We start from the raw sequence: 21,974 nt of genomic DNA on the forward strand, positions 1-21,974 counted from the left end.
AAAGGATTAGTGACCTTAACACAGTAGTTCCGGTGAAATACCATCCCCAGAATACTGAAGTGTATACATACATGTCATTTTAACGGTATGGCAGGCTTTTCTCATCAATTCCATTCAGAAAATAAAAACTGCCACATACCTCAATGCAGATTCATCTGCCCGCTGTCCCCTGATCTGAAGCCTTTACCTCCCTCAGATGGTCGAGAACAGCAATATGATCTTAACGACTCCGGTTAAAATCATAGTAAAAAATCTCTGTCAGATTCTTCCTCAAACTCTGCCAGAGAAGTAATAACACGCTCCGGTGCTATTTTAAAATAACAAACTTTTGATTGAAGTCATAAAAACTAAGTATAATCACCATAGTCCTCTCACACATCCTATCTAGTCGTTGGGTGCAAGAGAATGACTGGGACTGACGTAGAGGGGAGGAGCTATATGCAGCTCTGCTGGGTGAATCCTCTTGCATTTCCTGTTGGGGAGGAGTTATATCCCAGAAGTAATGATGACCCGTGGACTGATCACATAACAGAAGAAAAGGGTGCTAATCTCACACATTCAGTGCCGATGCACATAGCTAAACTCAGCGGCTCCGATCACCCACGGCACATCGGTCTTCTACCAATGAGGTGCTACTTGCACCTCTAAACCAATAGCTGTGTGTGCATAAAGAAACCGGTCAGTTGACACGCACGGCTATTGGTTTAGAGGTGCAAACGTCACCTCATTGAAGGAGACTGATGTGCCGTGAGCAGCCAGAGCCGCTGAGTTTAGATATGTGCATCTGCACAGAAAGGGTGACTTTAGTACCCTTATTTTTACATATATAATCACTGAACCTCCACTTGATTTTTAGTGATGGTAAATTAGAGCATTTGTTAAATGCTCGGATTTACCATCACTTTAACTTCGTGCCCACATTAACTTGCGAGTGTAATACAAGTTAAAAGTAAATGCAACCGCTAATAAATAGAACTTTTACTTCTATGTGAAGAACATTGGAATGTAAAATATAACTACCTTCGGGTTAGTGCTGTAGGATTAACTCCTGTCGGGTTAGCGTGTGAGCGGTAGGTATACGTTTTTTGGTTTTCCATTTGTGCTCTCCACTGAAATCTATGGGGAGATGATCTTAGCGTGGTCGGCTTTGGCTTGCACACAAACATTTTATTTTCAAGAGGTAATACGCTTGATAACCAGCGTGCTTTTAAAGTTTACTTCTGGCGGTGTTTGTGTGTGAACGAAATCGCTAAATAGCGTGCCACTTGTAATCTAGCCCTTTATGTTTAACACTTTTATTAAGTAAGGGACTGATTTCAAATATTTTATTTTGAGATGCCATGTTAGCTCTGCGTACATTAAAATGAATTTTTGAATTAGGCTTAAAAAGACATAGTACTGTAAAAAAAAAATATATGTCTCCTTAAAGTGAAGGTCCATTTTGATGAATTAGTGCCCGGTTTTTAATAAACCTATTAAAAACAAGGGCACTTTAATTCATCAAAATTGACATTTCACTGTTTTCTTCAAAAACTTACCTTTTAATCCTGAATGCCGCTCCAGCGATTCCCCCGGCCATCCGAAGCCTCTGCAGATGTCAGAAATGACGAATCAGGCTTCCTCCAATCACACCTTCCCCCCCTGGGGGAATCTTGGCCCGATGCAATACTGTGATTGGAGGAAGCCGGATCCGTCATTTTCCGTGAAGATGGCTTGCAACGGGCGGAGGAAGTGCTGGAGCGGCTGCCAGGATTAAAAGGTAAATTTTTGAAGAAAACAGTGAAATGTCAGTTTTGATGAATTAAAGTGCCCTTGTTTTTAATAGGTTTATTAAAAACCGGGCACTAATTCATCAAAATGGACCTTCACTTTAAATGTGTTCCCAAAGATCCATTTTACCTGTTGGAGTGTATTAAATGTTTTACAGGTAACTACTTTAACTTTATTTTGTCATTTGAAATAGATGCCCATTGAAACAATCACTTATACTGAAAATGTTAATCCTGCTGTAAAAGGTACAGAAAAGCTCCAGCAGATATTACAACTCCCAGTTGGTGGGGTGAGAGTTCTTTACCAAAATGTTCATTTTCAGTTTTTAAAATCGACAAGAGACAAATCGACAACATATTTATATACAATAAAACTAAAACGTCTGCAACTGGTATAACATGTCTTTGGAACCGCATTAAAAAAGAACCGATTTTACAGTACACTGCCCCTTTAAGCTTACTATCATTTTAATTTGTAGCAATGCATACTTTATATATACAATTCATACAGCTATGTTTCAATAAAACAGAAACTTTTCATTGTTAGCATAAAAGTTTCTTACCTTGTCATACAGCTCAATCTGTCTTGTAAAAAACTTCTCAAATGCTTGAACTTTCAGCACAAATGGAGAGTTGTCACTATAAGCTAAGTAAAACAACATTTTATAACATAGTCAATTTATACACGAGGATATACAACATACCTAGTAATTATTTGTTATTATGGCAAGTAATATGTTATCCATTGTGTGTTAAAGGGGAGTTTTAGTCCACTTAAAAGTTTTCATATCTAAACTGGAGATGTGGGAGCAGCACACTAACCTTGCATGAGAAGTCTTCTGTTTTCTTTAAAAACACAAAAGTCCACATTTTCAGGTTTTCACAAAATGCAAGCTCCCATAAATTTGCCTGCATTAGCGCCTGATCACCTGGGAATGTATCTAAATTAATTCTGATGCCAATTTGTCTGTTAATTTTACAGGCAGTGGAAAGGGAGAGAGTCAACCATGCCTTCAAATATTTTTTTTAAAATAATAAAAGTATGTTTTTTAAGTCCCTCATGCAATTCCAATTAAACCAAGATAACTTGTATGTGGACTAAAACAAATATGCTATATATTATACAATTATAACATAGTTTTAAAGGGTCACTAAAGTCAAAATGAAAGTTTCATAATTCAAATAAAGCATGCAACTTAAAAAAACATAATTTATGTAAGAACTTACCTGATAAATGTATTTCTTTCAAATTGGCAAGAGTCCATGAGCTAGTGACGTATGGGATATACAATCCTACCAAGAGGGGCAAAGTTCCCCAAACCTCAAAATGCCTATAAATACACCCCTCACCACACCCACAATTCAGTTTAACGAATAGCCATGTAGTGGGGTGATAGAAAAAGGAGTAAAAAAGCATACAAAAAGAGAAACTGGAAAAATCAGAAAAGGAGACTCACAAAAAAGAGCAGATAATTCGGAAACTCTTCTAGCTGAAGAGATAGCCAAAAGAAACAACACTTTCCCAGAAAGTAGTTTAATATCCAAAGAATGCAGAGGTTCAAAAGGAGGAGCCTGCAAAGTCTTCAACACCAAATTAAGACTCCAAAGAGGAGAGATTGATTTAATAACAGGCTTGATAGGAACCAAAGCCTGAACAAAACAGTGAATATCAGGAAGCTTAGCAATCTTTCTATGAAATAAAACCGAAAGAGCAGAGAATTGTCCCTTCAAAGAACTTGCAGACAAACCTTTATCCAAACCATCCAGAAGAAACTGTAAAATTCTAGGAATTCTAAAAGAATGCCAGGAGAATTTATGAGAAGAACACCATGAAATATAGGTCTTCCAAACTCGATAATAAATCTTCCTTGAAACAGACTTACGAGTCTGTAACATAGTATTAATCACTGAGTCAGAGAAACCTCTATGACTAAGCGTTCAATTTCCATACCTGCAAATTTAATGATTTGAGATCCTGATGGAAAAACGGCCCTTCAAATCAGAAATAGCATCAGGAACTGGAAAAACCTCAGGAGTAACCACAGGAGGTTTATAAACAGAAATTAAATCTTTACTAGTTTTGCTATCAAGAGGATAAGACTCCTCAATATCCAAAGTAACCAACACTTATTTTAACAAGGAACGAATATACGCAATCTTGAAAAGATAAGTAGATTTGTCAGTGTCAATGTCTGAGGTAGGATCTTCTGATTCAGAGAGATCCTCATAAGAGTTGGATATTTCAGTATGTTGTCGGTCATTAGAAATTTCATCAACTTTATGAGAAGTTTTAAAAGACCTTTTACGTTTATTAGAAGGCGGAATAGCAGACAAAACCTTCTGTATCGCATCAGCAATATCATTTTTCATATCAACAGGGATATCATGTACATTAGATGTTGAAGGAACAACAGAAACTGTACTAGTACTGATGGAAACGTTTTCTGCGTGCAAAAACTTACCATGACAACTGTTACCACTACAGCTGGAGATATGATATCAGCTAACTTAAAACAGATACACTTAGCTTTGGTAGAACTGTGATCAGGCAGCAGGGTTCCAACAGTTGCTTCTGAGACAGGATCAGATTGAGACATCTTGCAAAATGTAAAAGAAAAAACAACATTAAAGCAAAATATACAATTTCCTTATATGGCAGTTTCAGGAATGGGAAAAAATGCAAACAGCATAGCCCTCTGAACATATAGAAGGCAAGAGGCATATAGGAAGTGGGGTGAAAAATTAACTACATTTTTTGGCGCCAAGTATGACGCATGACGCTAAAGGAATTTTAAAAAAATGTTGGCGCCAACAACACCTGGAAATGACGCAACTCGCATCATAACAGACGCAACCTCGTGCAAAGAAACCTGGCGTCAACTAAGACGCCAGAAATGACGAACTTGCATCATCAAAGACGTACCTTTGCGCCAAAAAAAAACATTTTGCGACCTTGCAAGACTAATTTTGCTCGCAAAATTAAAAAAAAAACAGTTAATTTGAAAAAAAAAGGACTATACCCCAGGTATGAAAAATAACTTCCTAAAACATGCTTCCCAAACTGAAACTGACAGTCTGCAAAAGGAAATATACATAGACCTGACTCATGGCAAATATAAGTAATACATATATTTAAAACTTTATATTAACACATAAAGCACCAAACCATAGCTGAGAGTGTCTTAAATAATGATACATACTTACTGAAAGACAACCATCCACATATAGCCAAACTAGTACTGAAAAAGTATCAGCAGAGATAATTGTATATGAGAGTATATCGTCGATCTGAATAGGGAGGTAGGAGATGAATCCCTACGACCGATAACAGAGAACCTTTGAAAAGATTTCTCGCAAGGAAAACCATAAAATCAATAGGTGATACTCCCATCACATCCCTCTGACAAACACTGTACTTTGAGAGGAATTGGGCTTCAAAATGCTGAGAAGCGCTTATCATAGAAGAAAAATCAAGCACAAACTTACTTCACCACCTCCATAGGAGGCAAAGTTTGTAAAACTGAATTCTGGGTGTGATAAGGGGTGTATTTATAGGCATTTTGAGGTTTGGGAAACTTTGCCCCTCCTGGTAGGATTGTATATTCCATACGTCACTAGCTCATGGACTCTTGCCAATTACATGAAAGAAAAAAAACTTCCATTATATTTCCATTATCAAAACTTGCACATTATTTTTATATGCACACTTTTTGAAGATCCGGCCCCTTCTGTGCATGTGCAAAAGTGCACAGTAAATACATATATGCATTTTGTTATTGGTTGATGGCTGTCACGTGATACAGGGGGAGGGAAAATTTGATTAAAGGGCCATTATAGTCATTTTTAACTACAGCGTTTTTTTAAAGTTCATTATTGTCATACATTTTCATCAATATACATGTATTAAACCTTATTTACTGTTTTAAAGGTATTTATTTTTACAAATCCTAATTGCTTCCACTTCCCATACAATTTGCAGATTATAGATCCAATAACTTACTGAGTCGGATGACCGACATGTAAGTTGGTGCCTGCGCAGTTCATTGTTCATACAGCTCCTCTACCCAATTCCTAAGGCGCGCAGGCTGCAGCATTACAGCAACCTGTCAGTCTAAAGCTAAACCGGCCTCTCTTTGTGTGTTCACTTACGAGAACATCGGCTATGGTTGCTATAGCAACTGTTATAGCGTTCTGAGAGCTGATAATGCTCTGCACTCAGTTCTTTGCTATAGCTATAGACAATTTTGGATCGTTATAAGAGGGGTTACATTTTATATGTTATAAGTTTATTTATAAAACAGTGGGCAATCGGATCCGGCTAAAGCTAATTGCCTAAACTGACACACTAGGAGAGCTGGTATAAACGTTGCTATAAGCAACCAGTTTCAATTCTAGCGTGTCAGTCGGTTTTCACTTGATCCTCTGACAGCATACTGTTGCGCACGCACTCCCGTGTCTGATTAAGAAGGCAATGCTGATTGGACACAGGAAGAGAGGGGGAAAAAAAACGCCCATTTCTAGGGGCATTTTGGAAAAGATCATTGTGGGACTATCTTATCAACTTTGAGGTATGATTAAGGGTATTAGAAATACTCGTTTGAAAAAAACAAAAACTAGGTGAATCAATTCAAAATAACATATAATTTAAATAATATACAAATTAGGGGAGTTTATTATGGACCTTTAACTTTGACAGTTGCCAGAAAATATTCTACTGCTCATTTCAAGTTGAAAGTAAATGCTATTGCATTGTCTTTTTATTGTGTATTTGTCAATTATTGAATTATACTGTATTTAGTAGCCCTTTAAATTAATATTTATTCCTGTAGGAAACATATACTGTCATGTGAAAAAACAGAATTTATGCTTACCTGATAAATTACTTTCTCCAACGGTGTGTCCGGTCCACGGCGTCATCCTTACTTGTGGGATATTCTCTTCCCCAACAGGAAATGGCAAAGAGCCCAGCAAAGCTGGTCACATGATCCCTCCTAGGCTCCGCCTTCCCCAGTCATTCGACCGACGTAAAGGAGGAATATGCATAGGAGAAATCATATGATACCGTGGTGACTGTAGTTAGAGAAAATAATTCATCAGACCTGATTAAAAAACCAGGGCGGGCCGTGGACCGGACACACCGTTGGAGAAAGTAATTTATCAGGTAAGCATAAATTCTGTTTTCTCCAACATAGGTGTGTCCGGTCCACGGCGTCATCCTTACTTGTGGGAACCAATACCAAAGCTTTAGGACACGGATGATGGGAGGGAGCAAATCAGGTCACCTAGATGGAAGGCACCACGGCTTGCAAAACCTTTCTCCCAAAAATAGCCTCCGAAGAAGCAAAAGTATCAAATTTGTAAAATTTGGTAAAAGTGTGCAGTGAAGACCAAGTCGCTGCCTTACATATCTGATCAACAGAAGCCTCGTTCTTGAAGGCCCATGTGGAAGCCACAGCCCTAGTGGAGTGAGCTGTGATTCTTTCAGGAGGCTGCCGTCCGGCAGTCTCATAAGCCAATCGGATGATGCTTTTAAGCCAAAAAGAGAGAGAGGTAGAAGTTGCTTTTTGACCTCTCCTTTTACCAGAATAAACAACAAACAAGGAAGATGTTTGTCTGAAATCCTTTGTAGCCTCTAAATAGAATTTTAGAGCACGAACTACATCCAAATTGTGCAACAAAACGTTCCTTCTTTGAAACTGGATTCGGACACAAAGAAGGCACAACTATCTCCTGGTTAATATTTTTGTTAGAAACAACTTTCGGAAGAAAACCAGGTTTAGTACGCAAAACCACCTTATCTGCATGGAACACCAGATAAGGAGGAGAACACTGCAGAGCAGATAACTCTGAAACTCTTCTTGCAGAAGAAATTGCAACCAAAAACAAAACTTTCCAAGATAATAACTTGATATCTACGGAATGTAAGGGTTCAAACGGAACCCCTTGAAGAACTGAAAGAACTAAATTGAGACTCCAAGGAGGAGTCAAAGGTTTGTAAACAGGCTTGATTCTAACCAGAGCCTGAACAAAAGCTTGAACATCTGGCACAGCCGCCAGCTTTTTGTGAAGTAAAACAGATAAAGCAGAAATCTGTCCCTTCAAAGAACTTGCAGATAATCCTTTCTCCAAACCCTCTTGTAAAAAGAATAGAATCTTAGGAATTTTTATCTTGTTCCATGGGAATCCGTTAGATTCGCACCAACAGATATATTTTTTCCATATTTTATGGTAGATTTTTCTAGTTACAGGCTTTCTAGCCTGAATAAGAGTATCAATGACAGAATCTGAGAACCCACGCTTTGATAAAATCAAGCGTTCAATCTCCAAGCAGTCAGTTGGAGTGAGGCCAGATTCGGATGTTCGAACGGACCTTGAACAAGAAGGTCCTGTCTCAAAGGTAGCCTCCATGGTGGAGCCGATGACATATTCACCAGGTCTGCATACCAAGTCCTGCGTGGCCACGCAGGAGCTATCAAGATCACTGATACCCTCTCCTGTTTGATCCTGGCTACCAGCCTGGGAATGAGAGGAAACGGTGGGAACACATAAGCTAGGTTGAAGGTCCAAGGCGCTACTAGTGCATCCACTAGAGTCGCCTTGGGATCCCTGGATCTGGACCCGTAGCAAGGAACCTTGAAGTTCTGACGAGACGCCATCAGATCCATGTCTGGAATGCCCCATAACTGAGTTATTTGGGCAAAGATTTCCGGATGGAGTTCCCACTCCCCCGGATGAAATGTCTGACGACTCAGAAAATCCGCTTCCCAATTTTCCACTCCTGGGATGTGGATTGCAGACAAGTGGCAGGAGTGATTCTCCGCCCATTGAATTATTTTGGTCACTTCTTCCATCGCCAGGGAACTCCTTGTTCCCCCCTGATGGTTGATATATGCAACAGTTGTCATGTTGTCTGATTGAAACCTTATGAATTTGGCCTTTGCTAGTTGAGGCCAAGCCTTGAGAGCATTGAATATCGCTCTCAGTTCCAGAATGTTTATCGGGAGAAGAGATTCTTCCCGAGACCATAGACCCTGAGCTTTCAGGGGTTCCCAGACCGCGCCCCAGCCCACCAGACTGGCGTCGGTCGTGACAATGACCCACTCTGGTCTGCGGAAGCTCATCCCTTGTGACAGGTTGTCCAGGGTCAGCCACCAACGGAGTGAATCTCTGGTCCTCTGATCTACTTGTATCGTCGGAGACAAGTCTGTATAATCCCCATTCCACTGACTGAGCATACACAGTTGTAATGGTCTTAGATGAATTCGCGCAAAAGGAACTATGTCCATTGCCGCAACCATCAAACCTATTACTTCCATGCACTGCGCTATGGAAGGAAGAAGAACAGAATGAAGTACTTGACAAGAGCTTAGAAGTTTTGATTTTCTGGCCTCTGTCAGAAAAATCTTCATTTCTAAGGAGTCTATTATTGTTCCCAAGAAGGGAACTCTTGTTGACGGAGATAGAGAACTTTTTTCTACGTTCACTTTCCACCCGTGAGATCTGAGAAAGGCTAGGACAATGTCCGTATGAGCCTTTGCTTGTGGCAGAGACGACGCTTGAATCAGTATGTCGTCCAAGTAAGGTACTACTGCAATGCCTCTTGGTCTTAGCACCGCTAGAAGGGACCCTAGTACCTTTGTGAAAATTCTTGGAGCAGTGGCTAATCCGAATGGAAGTGCCACGAACTGGTAATGCTTGTCCAGAAAGGCGAACCTTAGGAACCGATGATGTTCCTTGTGGATAGGAATATGTAGATACGCATCCTTTAAATCCACCGTGGTCATGAATTGACCTTCCTGGATGGTAGGAAGAATTGTCCGAATGGTTTCCATCTTGAACGATGGAACCCTGAGAAATTTGTTTAGGATCTTGAGATCTAAGATTGGTCTGAATGTTCCCTCTTTTTTGGGAACTATGAACAGATTGGAGTAAAATCCCATCCCTTGTTCTCCTAATGGAACAGGATGAATCACTCCCATTTTTAACAGGTCTTCTACACAATGTAAGAATGCCTGTCTTTTTATGTGGTCTGAAGACAATTGAGACCTGTGGAACCTTCCCCTTGGGGGTAGTTCCTTGAATTCCAGAAGATAACCTTGGGAAACTATTTCTAGCGCCCAAGGATCCAGAACATCTCTTGCCCAAGCCTGAGCGAAGAGAGAAAGTCTGCCCCCCACCAGATCCGGTCCCGGATCGGGGGCCAACATCTCATGCTGTCTTGGTAGCAGTGGCAGGTTTCTTGGCCTGCTTACCTTTGTTCCAGCCTTGCATCGGCCTCCAGGCTGGTTTGGTTTGAGAAGTATTACCCTCTTGCTTAGAGGATGTAGAATTTGAGGCTGGTCCGTTTCTGCGAAAGGGACGAAAATTTGGTTTATTTTTAGCCTTGAAAGACCTATCCTGAGGAAGGGCGTGGCCCTTTCCCCCAGTGATATCTGAAATAATCTCTTTCAAGTCAGGGCCAAACAGCGTTTTCCCCTTGAAAGGGATGTTAAGCAATTTGTTCTTGGAGGACGCATCCGCTGACCAAGACTTTAGCCAAAGCGCTCTGCGCGCCACAATAGCAAAACCTGAATTTTTCGCCGCTAATCTAGCTAATTGCAAAGTGGCGTCTAAAGTAAAAGAGTTAGCCAATTTAAGAGCTTGAACTCTGTCCATAACCTCCTCATAAGAAGATTCTTTATTGAGCGACTTTTCTAGTTCATCGAACCAGAAACACGCTGCTGTAGTGACAGGAACAATGCATGAAATTGGTTGTAGAAGGTAACCTTGCTGAACAAACATCTTTTTAAGCAAACCCTCTAATTTTTTATCCATAGGATCTTTGAAAGCACAACTATCTTCTATAGGGATAGTAGTGCGTTTGTTTAAAGTAGAAACCGCCCCCTCGACCTTGGGGACTGTCTGCCATAAGTCCTTTCTGGGGTCGACCATAGGAAATAATTTCTTAAATATAGGGGGAGGGACAAAAGGTATGCCGGGCCTTTCCCATTCTTTATTTACAATGTCCGCCACCCGCTTGGGTATAGGAAAAGCTTCGGGGGGCACCGGGACCTCTAGGAACTTGTCCATCTTACATAATTTCTCTGGAATGACCAAATTGTCACAATCATCCAGAGTAGATAACACCTCCTTAAGCAGAGCGCGGAGATGTTCCAATTTAAATTTGAATGTAATAACGTCAGGTTCAGCTTGTTGAGAAATTTTTCCTGAATCTGAAATTTCTCCCTCAGACAAAACCTCCCTGGCCCCTTCAGACTGGTGTAAGGGCATGTCAGAACCATTATCATCAGCGTCCTCATGCTCTTCAGTATCTAAAACAGAGCAGTCGCGCTTTCGCTGATAAGTGGGCATTTTGGCTAAAATGTTTTTAATAGAATTATCCATTACAGCCGTTAATTGTTGCATAGTAAGAAGTATTGGCGCACTAGATGTACTAGGGGCCTCTTGTGTGGGCAAGACTGGCGTAGACACAGGAGGGGATGATGCAGTACCATGCTTACTCCCCTCACTTGAGGAATCATCTTGGGCAACATCATTATCAGTGGCATCATTGTCCCTAAATTGTTTGTCACATACATCACATCTATTTAAATGAGAAGGAACCTTGGCTTCCTCACATACAGAACATCGTCTATCTGATAGTTCAGACATGTTAAACAGGCATAAACTTGATAACAAAGCACAAAAAACGTTTTAAAATAAAACCGTTACTGTCACTTTAAATTTTAAACTGAACACACTTTATTACTGAAAATGTGAAAAAGTATGAAGGAATTGTTCAAAATTCACCAAAATTTCACCACAGTGTCTTAAAGCCTTAAAAGTATTGCACACCAAATTTGAAAGCTTTTTACATTTAACCCCTATACAGTCCCTGGTATCTGCTTTGCTGAGACCCAACCAAGCCCAGAGGGGAATACGATACCAAATGACGCCTTCAGTAAGCTTTTTCTGTGTATCTGAGCTCCTCACACATGCATCTGCATGCCTTGCTTCCCAAAAACAACTGCGCATTAGTGGCGCGAAAATGAGGCTCTGCCTATGATTAGAAAAGGCCCCCAGTGAAAAAGGTGTCCAATACAGTGCCTGCCGTTTTTTTAACATAATTCCCAAGATTAAAATAACTCCTCAAAGCTATAATCTATTAAAAATGCTTATAAAGTAATCGTTTTAGCCCAGAAAAATGTCTACCAGTCTTTAAAGCCCTTGTGAAGCCCTTTATTCTTATTAAGAAAATGGCTTACCGGATCCCATAGGGAAAATGACAGCTTCCAGCATTACCAAGTCTTGTTAGAAATGTGTCATACTTCAAGCAGCAAAGTCTGCACACTGTTTCCCCCAACTGAAGTTACTTCATCTCAACAGTCCTGTGTGGAAACAGCCATCGATTTTAGTAACGGTTGCTAAAATCATCTTCCTCTTACAAACAGAAATCTTCATCTATTTTCTGTTTCAGAGTAAATAGTACATACCAGCACTATTTTAAAATAACAAACTCTTGATTGAAGAATAAAACTACATATAAACACCAAAAAACTCTTAACCATCTCCGTGGAGATGTTGCCTGTGCAACGGCAAAGAGAATGACTGGGGAAGGCGGAGCCTAGGAGGGATCATGTGACCAGCTTTGCTGGGCTCTTTGCCATTTCCTGTTGGGGAAGAGAATATCCCACAAGTAAGGATGACGCCGTGGACCGGACACACCTATGTTGGAGAAAGAAAGTACATCCTCTTTGAATTCTATGGTTTTACGTATCATTTCATAATAAAAATATCATCTGGTCCTTAGCAGGTCTTAAAAATAGGTAAATACAACCTTCAGATGAACAACAACACATGGCCTATTACACTGTGTCATGATTTAACCAAAATAAAGCATAAATGGAGAAGCCATGTGTGAAAGTACATCTTATGATTTAATAGCTTGTAGAACCACCTTTAGCCACAATAACATGAAGTCATCGGTTTTAGTTTTACTTTATCAGTCTCTAACATCGTTGTGGAGGAATTTTGGCCCACTCTTCTTTAAAACGATGCTTCAGTTCATTTAGGTTTGTGGGCATTTGTTTATGCACAGCTCTCTTAAGGTTCTGCCACAGCATTTCAATCGGTTTGAGGTCTGAACTTTGACTGGGCCATTGAAAAAGAAAATAATCAAGGTGTTGCAGCCATTCTGTTGTAGATTTGCTGGTGTGCTTGGTATCATTGTCCTGTTGCATGACCCAATTTAGGCCAAGCTTTAGCCGTCAGACAGATGGCCTCACATTTGACTCTAGAATATTTTGGTATACAGAGTTCATCTTCAACTCAATGACTGCAAGGTGCCCAGATCCTGTGGCTGCAAAACAAGCCCAAATCATCACCCCTCCACCACCGTGCTTGACAGTTAGTATGAGGTGTTTGTGCTGATATGCTTTGTTTAGTTTTCGCCAAACATGCAGCTGTGCATTACTGCCAAACATCTACACTTTGGTCTCGTCTGCCCAAAGGACATTGTTCCGGAAGTCTTGTGGTTTGTTCAGATGCAACTTTGCAGACCTAAGCTATGGTGCCATGTTCTTTTTAAAGAGAAGAGGCTTTCTCCTGGCAACCCTTCCATACAAACCATACTTGTTCAGTCTTTTTATAATTGTATTGTCATGAACTTCAATATTTAAAGGGAAAAAGTCTACTCCAGAATTTTTATTGTTTAAAAAGATAGATAATGCCTTTATTACCCATTCCCCAGTTTGCATAATCAACACTGTTATATTGATAAACTTTTTACCTCTGTGATTACCTGGTTTCTAAGCCTCTGCAGACTGCTCCCTTGTCTCAGTTCTTTTGACACATGCAATGTAGCCAATCAGTGCTGACTCTTAAATAACTCAACGGGAGTGAGCACACTGATATCTATATGACACAGACATGAACTAGCAGTGTCTAACTGAAAAACTGTCAAAATGCACTGAGATAAGAGGCAGTTCAGCAGCTTAGAAATTAGCATATGAGCCTATGTAGGTCTAGTTTTACACAAAGAATACCAAGAGAGCAAAGCAAATTTGATGATAAAAGTAAATTTAAAAGTTGTTTAAAATTGCATGCCCTATTGGAATCATAAAAGTTTAATTTTGACTGGACTTTCCTATTTACTTTTATCACCAATTTTGCTTTGTTCTCTTGGTATTCTTAGTTGAAATACAATTCTAGGAGGTTCATATGCTAATTTCTTAGACCATGAAGACTGCCTCTAATCTGAATGCATTTTAAGCTCTAAAGGGCATTAGTTTATGTGTTTCATATAGATAACATTGAGCTCATGCACGTGAAGTTACCCTGGAGTGAGCACCGATTGGCTAAAAAGCAAGTCTATCAAAAGAACTGAAATGAGGGGGCAGTTTGCAGAAGCTTAGATACAAGGTAATCACAGAGGTAAAAAGGGTATTTATATAGCTGTGTTGGTTATGCAAAACTGGGGAATGGGTAATAAAGGGATTATCTTTCTTTTTAAACAACAAACATTCTGGTGTTGACTGTCCCTTTAACACACACCTGAATTTTCCAGACCAGCAAGCTGCTAAAACTTCAGCTTTTATAGAGGTGGTCACACTTGCTGATGATCAATTAATCAAGGGCATTTGATTAGCAGCACCTGGCTGCTACTTAGCCTCTTAATTCCTATGGAAGCAGAAAGGGTGTTCTTAGTTTTTCACACATGGCTTCTCCATTTTGGCTTTATTTTTGTTAACCAAATAATGACACTGTGTAATATGTCATGTGTTGTTGTTTATCTGAGGTTTTATTTACCTAATTTTAAAACCTGCTAAGGATCAGATGATTTGTATTATGTCCTGATTTACGTAAAACCATAGAATTCAAAGAGGGTGTACTTTCTTTTACGCATGACGTCAATTTGTCTTACAAACATTAAAGGGACATATAACCCCAAAAATTGAATTCATGATTCGAACAGAACATACAGTTTTAACCTTTTATCGTTGTTAGGACTTTGTATTCTGTCCGAATTTTGCTGGGCTTTAGCACCGAAGGACGGAATACAACGTCCTAACCACTTGGCTTTCCTGAAGCCACTGGCGCTTCCCTGATGGGATCGCGGTCTGGAGGGCGTGCCTAGCATCATAGGGACGCCCCCTGACACGATCCCATCATTGAAATCTCGTGATCACGTGCATAATTGCGAGATTTCAATTTGTTTACATCAGAACAGTTGCTCCGATGTAGACACATTAACCACGGCACAAAAGGGTTAAACAAGTTTCAAATTTACTTTCATTATCAAATATGCTTAATTTTCTTGTTATCCTTTGCTGAAGGAACAGCATTGCACTACTGGCAGCTAGCTGAACACATCTAGTTAGCCAATTACAAAAAAACAAATGTGTGCACGCACCAATCACCAGCTAGCTCCCAGTAGTGTAGGATACGTGCGTATTCATTATCAGCAATGGATACCAAGAGAACAAAGCAGATTTGAAAATAGAAGCGATTTTAAAAGTGTCTTAAAATGTCATGCTCTATATCCGATTCTTGCAAGTTTAATTTTGACTTTCCTATGCCTTTAATGTTTTATCATATGTTACCTTGACTGGAGATAATAGATTCAATGTTAGATCTAATACCACAATTGTTTTGTGTAAAATATTAATGGCTACATCACAATGAGTAACGCATTGTGCGACTCACATGCAATTAAATTCAATCCAAGTAAAAATACAGCAGCACCAATAGAGTAACAGCTTCCAGATAAAAGTAAAAATGTATTTCTTTCCATGGGAACCATTAAAAAACAGTAGATTTGTTTTCTTTACAGCTGCTCTGACCTTACATGCCTACATGTGCCAATCTCAGAGCTTACCTGGTACCTTATTGGTGTGTACGTTCTCAAGTATAATTTCATTAATAGGCAAGCAAGTGCAGGCACAAATCAGCACACATCTAAGCTCCATAATCACCAATAGGAACACAAAATATCAATCTTATTGGTACATATGTATATAAAAAAAATAATAACTAGCTTTTGTTCATACACACTTGGGGACTAAATTGTAAGTGGAACCCAAAATATCTCTTCCGCGAAAGCGATATTTGTGCTCCACTTAGTAATATCAGCGCTCACGAGAGCGTGATTCTATAGACTCCAAAGGGAGCCTCATTCTCATGCCGTGAGACACGACATGAGAACTAGCGCAACAAAGTGGGTAAGTCGAACAGCGATGGTCAGCAAATTGTAAATACATATGTATATGAATATATATATTTATATGTTATTATGTGTATATACTTCACAGGAAACACACAGTCCCCATAGACCGCTATGTAAAGGCACTTTTCTGTGCCGTTTTTTTCTAACACCCCACACCTGCCAACTTTAACCCCTCATAACTGATTCTTGCCGTTTGTTTGTTTTTTGTATTTAAAAACAAAAATTATACATTTTTATTTTAATTAAAAAAAAGAATATGCTTTATTTTGGGGGCCATTTTGAAATTAACCAGAGGTCTGACCACTGGTTAATTTTCTGAGCACTAATTGCTACCGCAAGCTCGCGGTAACAATAACTAGGCACTTGTAATGGTTGGTTATTTATTGCGCCCATATGCGAGATAGATTAGTGCTCCACTTGAAATCTAGCCCTTTATTTTTAAATGTTAACACAGTATGCTGGGATTCTTTCATGCCCCTTTAAAGAATTGCAGATGCAATAAAGGGCAGCAATAAATGCAGACAAAAGAATATATTCTACTTTTTTTATATCCTTTTTTGCTGTTACATCTCTACAACCATTGCTTTCTTTTTAAATGTTTCTACATTATAGTTCACATAAATATAGCTTCATGCCTCTTTTTATTTTTACCTTCAGAAAAATAAAGCTTCCAGCCTTTGAAAGGAATGTACTTATCCAGAGTACTCTGCGTCAATCGTGGCTTAGGGGAAGCATTTGAAAAACCTGCAAAAGAAAGCAAATTTCAGTGCAGCCATTCTCAAGGGAACATTTTGTAGACAAGGGTTAAGGACAACAGAGTATGAAGATTTAACATATTTACTGTTGTATAAAAACAGCACAAGCAAAGGTTTCTATGTATATTTATGTATACACATTAAAAAAAAGTCACAATTCTAATCTACTTGGGTCTATTTTGATGGAGATTTATCTCCCTTTACAATATAATGCCATGTAAAGATAATGACTTGACATCAAGATAACATTGAGATGACAACCATCTTTGAATAGGGTTAACTGGTATTACATTTGGCAGATTAGAAATTAAAAGGATAGGAAACACCAAAATTGTCTTTCATTATTTGGATAGAACATACAATTTTAAACAACTTTCCAATTTACTTGTATCATCAAGTTTGCTTTATTTTCTTGTTATCCTTTCTGAAGGAGCAGCATTGCATTACTTGCAGATAGCTGAACACATCTAGCTAGTCAATCACAAGAAACAAATGTGTGCAGGCACCAATCAGCAGCAGCTCCCACTAGTGTTGGATTTGTGCGTATTCTTTTTTTCAATAAGGGATTCCAAGAGTACGAAGCACATTTGAAAATAGAAGTGAATTTAAATGTTTCCTAAAATGACATGCTCTATCTGAATCATGCAAGTTTAATTTTGACTTTCTTATCCCTTTAATGTCCCCTGAATCAATATCTAGGTTCTTATTCTCCTATGAGCTAACTATAACATATGATTATATATATTTGTGAAATGAACAACTTACAAGCAGGATCTCTTCCAGCATTTCTATTCCAATTTCCTCCTCTCCAATCTCCTCTCCCTCTCCAAGGACGACCTCTATGGCCCCCAGAGTATGGACTTCCTCTTCCACCTCCTCTCCAACCTCCTCTCCAGCCTTCACTCATTATGCACTGTTAAAGACGATTGCTGAAAATAAAATCTATGAAATATTAATGCCTTTGTTTCTTTTTTAAACTTCATATTCTGATGGTTTAATGAACAGTTTAAATGGTTGGATATATTAAACAATTTTGTGACTAGCTATATGGATGTAATAAGAAGCTCCTTTATCCAGTTTTTCTAACATAATGACCATATTAAACGCAATATTTTCCTTTTATTTTAATCCCTTCCCGACGTTAGGCCGTTCCATGCAGTAATAACTGCAATGAGCTTTAGCGCCTTTAGGACGGCATGGAACATCCTAGCCATTTGGCTGTACTGAAACCAACGGCGCTACCTGTATTGGATCGCGTTCTGGAGGTTGTACCCATCGTCATAGGAACACCCCCCTGACCCAATCCTATCATTGAAATCTTGTGATCGCATTTCAATTTGTTTACATCGGAAGGGTGTTCGATGTAGACAAATAAGCCTGTCAGGAAAGTGTTAAATAGGAGTTAGCTGTTGGATATGACCATGATATAAGTGGTTAAACACATAGTCAAACACAATATCTTAGAACACCTCTGAGCCTTTTTAGATAATGTGGTCGGTGGAGGGAGCATTTGTAGTTATGCCACATCTGGAGCAACATGGGAGTGACTCTCTGACTAGGCTAAAAACACATACAAATAAATCTATTCATTTGCATGTCTGTGAGATAAATATTTTTTTCTATCATCATGTACAAACCAACTTGTTTTTATTTGTAAACTGCCACCAAACTGCTTGTCTTCTATGTATATCTCAACTAGACGTGCATACGATTTTAAACAACTTTCTAATTTACTTCTATTATTTTTTGTTCTCCCTGCATCTTTTGTTGAAAAAGCAGGGATGTATGCTCAGGAGTTTGCAAAACCGCTGCCATATAGTGCATATGAGAGCAGTTTTGCAAAAATGTTATCTATTTGCAAATAGGCTACATGGCAGCCCTATTTCCTGCCATGTATTGCTCCAGACATCTACGTTGGTAGCTCTTCAAAACAGAATATTATGGTAACTAAGCAAATTTAACCCTTTTGTGACAGAGTCAATTTGTCTACAACAGAACAACGTTCTGATGTAGAGAAATTGAAATCCCGAGATTGTGAGATTTCAGTTATGGGATCGGGTCAGGGGGGCATCCCTATGACGCTAGGCAAGCCCTCCAGACCGTGATCAGATCCAGGAAGCGCTATTGGCTTCAGGACAGCCAAATGGCTAGGACGTTTTATTCCGTTCTAACAGCAATAAAGCCCAGCCCGGTTAGGACGGAATAAAACGCCATAACAGCTTTAAAAGGTTAATAACAGCAGTAAATTAGCGCTGCAATATCAACACAACAATGTCAGAAAAGTTGAATTGAGAAAAAGTGCCATTATAATGCAAAGATTGCTTTCTCTAATTCCTTAGAGCATACCAAGAGAATTAAATATTGAATAATAGAAGGAAAAGTCAATTAAGATTGAATGTGTTACCTAAACCATAAACTTTAATTGTAACTTTTATGTTGCTGTAAAAAGTATACAGTACAGTGAGTGATCATTTTAAAACAATTTGTTTTATACCAATTCACAGTTGCAAATGTTACATTAGCCACCTAAAATTTAAATATAATGCTCTTTATTTGAACTCTCTTTAAAAGGATACATTAACAGCAATACATTTTATTACCATTTTCATCTATATATATATATATATATATATATATACTGTATGTGTATATATATATATATATATATATATATATATATATATATATATATATATATATATATATATATATATACACACACAGTATATATATATATCAGTAGTTTAGGCAGGAACAGCGCTCATAGAAAGGGAGAGAAGAAAAAGAAAAAGCAACCAATAGTGTAATTTGTACACACTGCCAAAGATTCCCCCCATATCCACTGGTGATAGTGGATCCATCATTTTAAGTTGCCTTGAAAAATACATCAGGAGAGACTGTTCGCAGTTTAATTTCATGCATTGATATACAGCGCAATTTGATACCCTGTTTTTCTGTAAATATATATTGTGACGACCAAGGTTAACCAATCCTGCGCCAGTCACTTGTTTGGCACAAAAAGGGCTATCAGACCCCTTCTACTGTTACTACTCTGTCACAGTTTAGCCACTCCAAGCAAGCCTGTGACTTAGTTCAGTGGGTGCAAGGGTTAACAACACTCTCTAGTCTGTGCTAGACATAAAAGAAATGCCCAAAACTCCCCTTTAATGCCATCCACACTAAATTAACACTATATCTAGCTGCCACCACTTAAGATTATATTATATGGGAAATCTTAAGGAAAATCCAGAAAAATTAAAAATTAAATTCCAGATTACAATTTAGCAGAAAATAACCTAAAATATACAGTCTTACTACTACCAGTCTCTTTCAGTAATGCGGTTTAAATATTAGACAAAGGCAAAAACTTAATAACTGAATTATTTATTATGCGAAAAAATAGTACAATGCATTATTAATAAAAATATATTAACAAATAGAATTACACAAGCAATCAGTTTTTAAAATAAAAAAAGAGAAAAAAAATCAGAACCCTTATACTTCACTAGTCTTGGTATCTGTGCCAGGGATTGTGGCAGGAAAAGATGGTCTCTCACTCTGTTGGTATACAGCCTCCCATGTAAGAAGAACAACTTTTCATGTTAAAACACAAAACTTTATACCTCTTTCCATGATATCAGATTGCTTGACCCTCCCTCTTTGCAGGGGCTGGGAAGCCCCCTATTTTTTACAACAGTCAATAAACTAAGTTTTTGCCTAAAATTATAAACACATAATTTCTGCTAGGTAAAAATATTGCAAATATACAAAAAGGCAATCTCTTAGGGATATTGTGAGGAGTATTTTGATACCCAACACCATATATTTTTGCATTCTTTATGTTCCTGAAACATTATTTCTGATAAAAGCACCTATGTACAGAGCTGGCTTTCCTATCACTGACCTCAGTGTAGTTCCTGGATTGAGGCTCTGTGTTATATCATGCCCTCTGCTGACAGTTTTGAGCCATAAAGGTCTCTTCTTTGTATACTACAAAGTATTTATGAGGGTCCTAGCACATCAAAGGGAACACAAACATAAACACAGGAAACATTTATTCTTGAAAACTAAATGTTTTTAGCACAAACTACAGAAAGTTAACCCCTTAGCATCTCAATCATGGGGTATTTGTGACACACACACACATATATATATATATTTATTATTATTTTTTTCTGTTATTATTAACTCCTTAACCCATTCGGACGTAGATCTATGTCATGCGGTACAAATCCCTGCGTATGTAGATCTACGATCGACATGTTGGAAGCCCAAGCAGTATCGGCTGCTGCTCGTGGGCATCTGACCTCATATGATAACGGTGCCCAATCAGTTGGTGCCTGTGGGAAGGATGCAGGAGGCGGGTGCGTAGCCCACCTGGGGAGGGCCTGGATCCTACACCACAGAAACTTAGTTTTGAAGGGAGATGGAGGACCAGGTCACTACACTAAAGAAAAAGTATGAATTAGAGGCGGGCCCTATATAACAATGGCGGGGAGAGTGAGGTGCTACAGAAACAAATATTAATAAATAAAAATTATATATATATATATATATATATATATATATATATATAAACTGATTTTTAGAATGAAGGGCACTCTCAGGGTTTGTGATATTTGCGTAACAGCAAAAACATATTTTATTCTTAGTATCCACACTTGTTCATAGTCGACGTTTCAGCTTTCACAGAAGCCTTCCTCAAGACAAATAACATCTATAGAATAAAAGAAAGAACAACCAATATTTGCAACCATATGTGAAAATCAATCGTGACAATATATACACCCAACACCAGATATTTATGCTAATCAAAATAAAAATAGGAATAAACCAGTAAATCGAACCAAGGATATCCAGCTAAACGCGACCATCATAGCCACAACCTGCCACACTATAGCACCAAAGATAAAAGGAACTTATATCAAGCTTAGAAGCGTCCAACACATAAACCAATCATTAGGGAACAAGTTTAGAGAAGGAACCCAAGGATGCCTAGAATGGGCTGTACTAAAAGCAACATGTAAGCATAGAGAATTAAAAAGCACATATTGAGCATCTGAGAGTCAAGTTAAGGATAGAACTCAAGAGAGTCTGGAATAGGTGGGTGTTAATAACAATAGAGTCTAAGTCTGTTATCATCTGTGGAACGTTTGATTAGCTTTTCCACTCCCTGGGGTTTTTTCTTTGATACTGTTCTATTATATGTAAGCCCTTGTCGTTGTTCTGTGTTTAGGTACTTTGAAT

General features: G+C 38.5%; 1 protein-coding gene across 1 annotated transcript in view; it reads right to left on the reverse strand.

Moving 5' to 3' along the window:
• Positions 1-21,974, reverse strand: part of MCM8 (minichromosome maintenance 8 homologous recombination repair factor) — a 465,182-nt gene that overhangs the window by 422,270 nt on the left and 20,938 nt on the right. The window contains exons 2-4 of the mRNA XM_053712690.1: positions 17,493-17,656; positions 16,624-16,716; positions 2,333-2,415 (exon numbers count right to left, since the gene is read on the reverse strand). Of these exons, the coding sequence (XP_053568665.1) occupies positions 2,333-2,415; positions 16,624-16,716; positions 17,493-17,634 (318 nt within the window). The 5' untranslated portion in view covers positions 17,635-17,656. The remainder of the gene's footprint in view (positions 1-2,332; positions 2,416-16,623; positions 16,717-17,492; positions 17,657-21,974) is intronic.

This window comes from Bombina bombina, chromosome 4 (assembly GCF_027579735.1).
Source record: "Bombina bombina isolate aBomBom1 chromosome 4, aBomBom1.pri, whole genome shotgun sequence".
In the NCBI taxonomy this organism is placed as follows: Eukaryota; Metazoa; Chordata; class Amphibia; order Anura; family Bombinatoridae; genus Bombina; species Bombina bombina.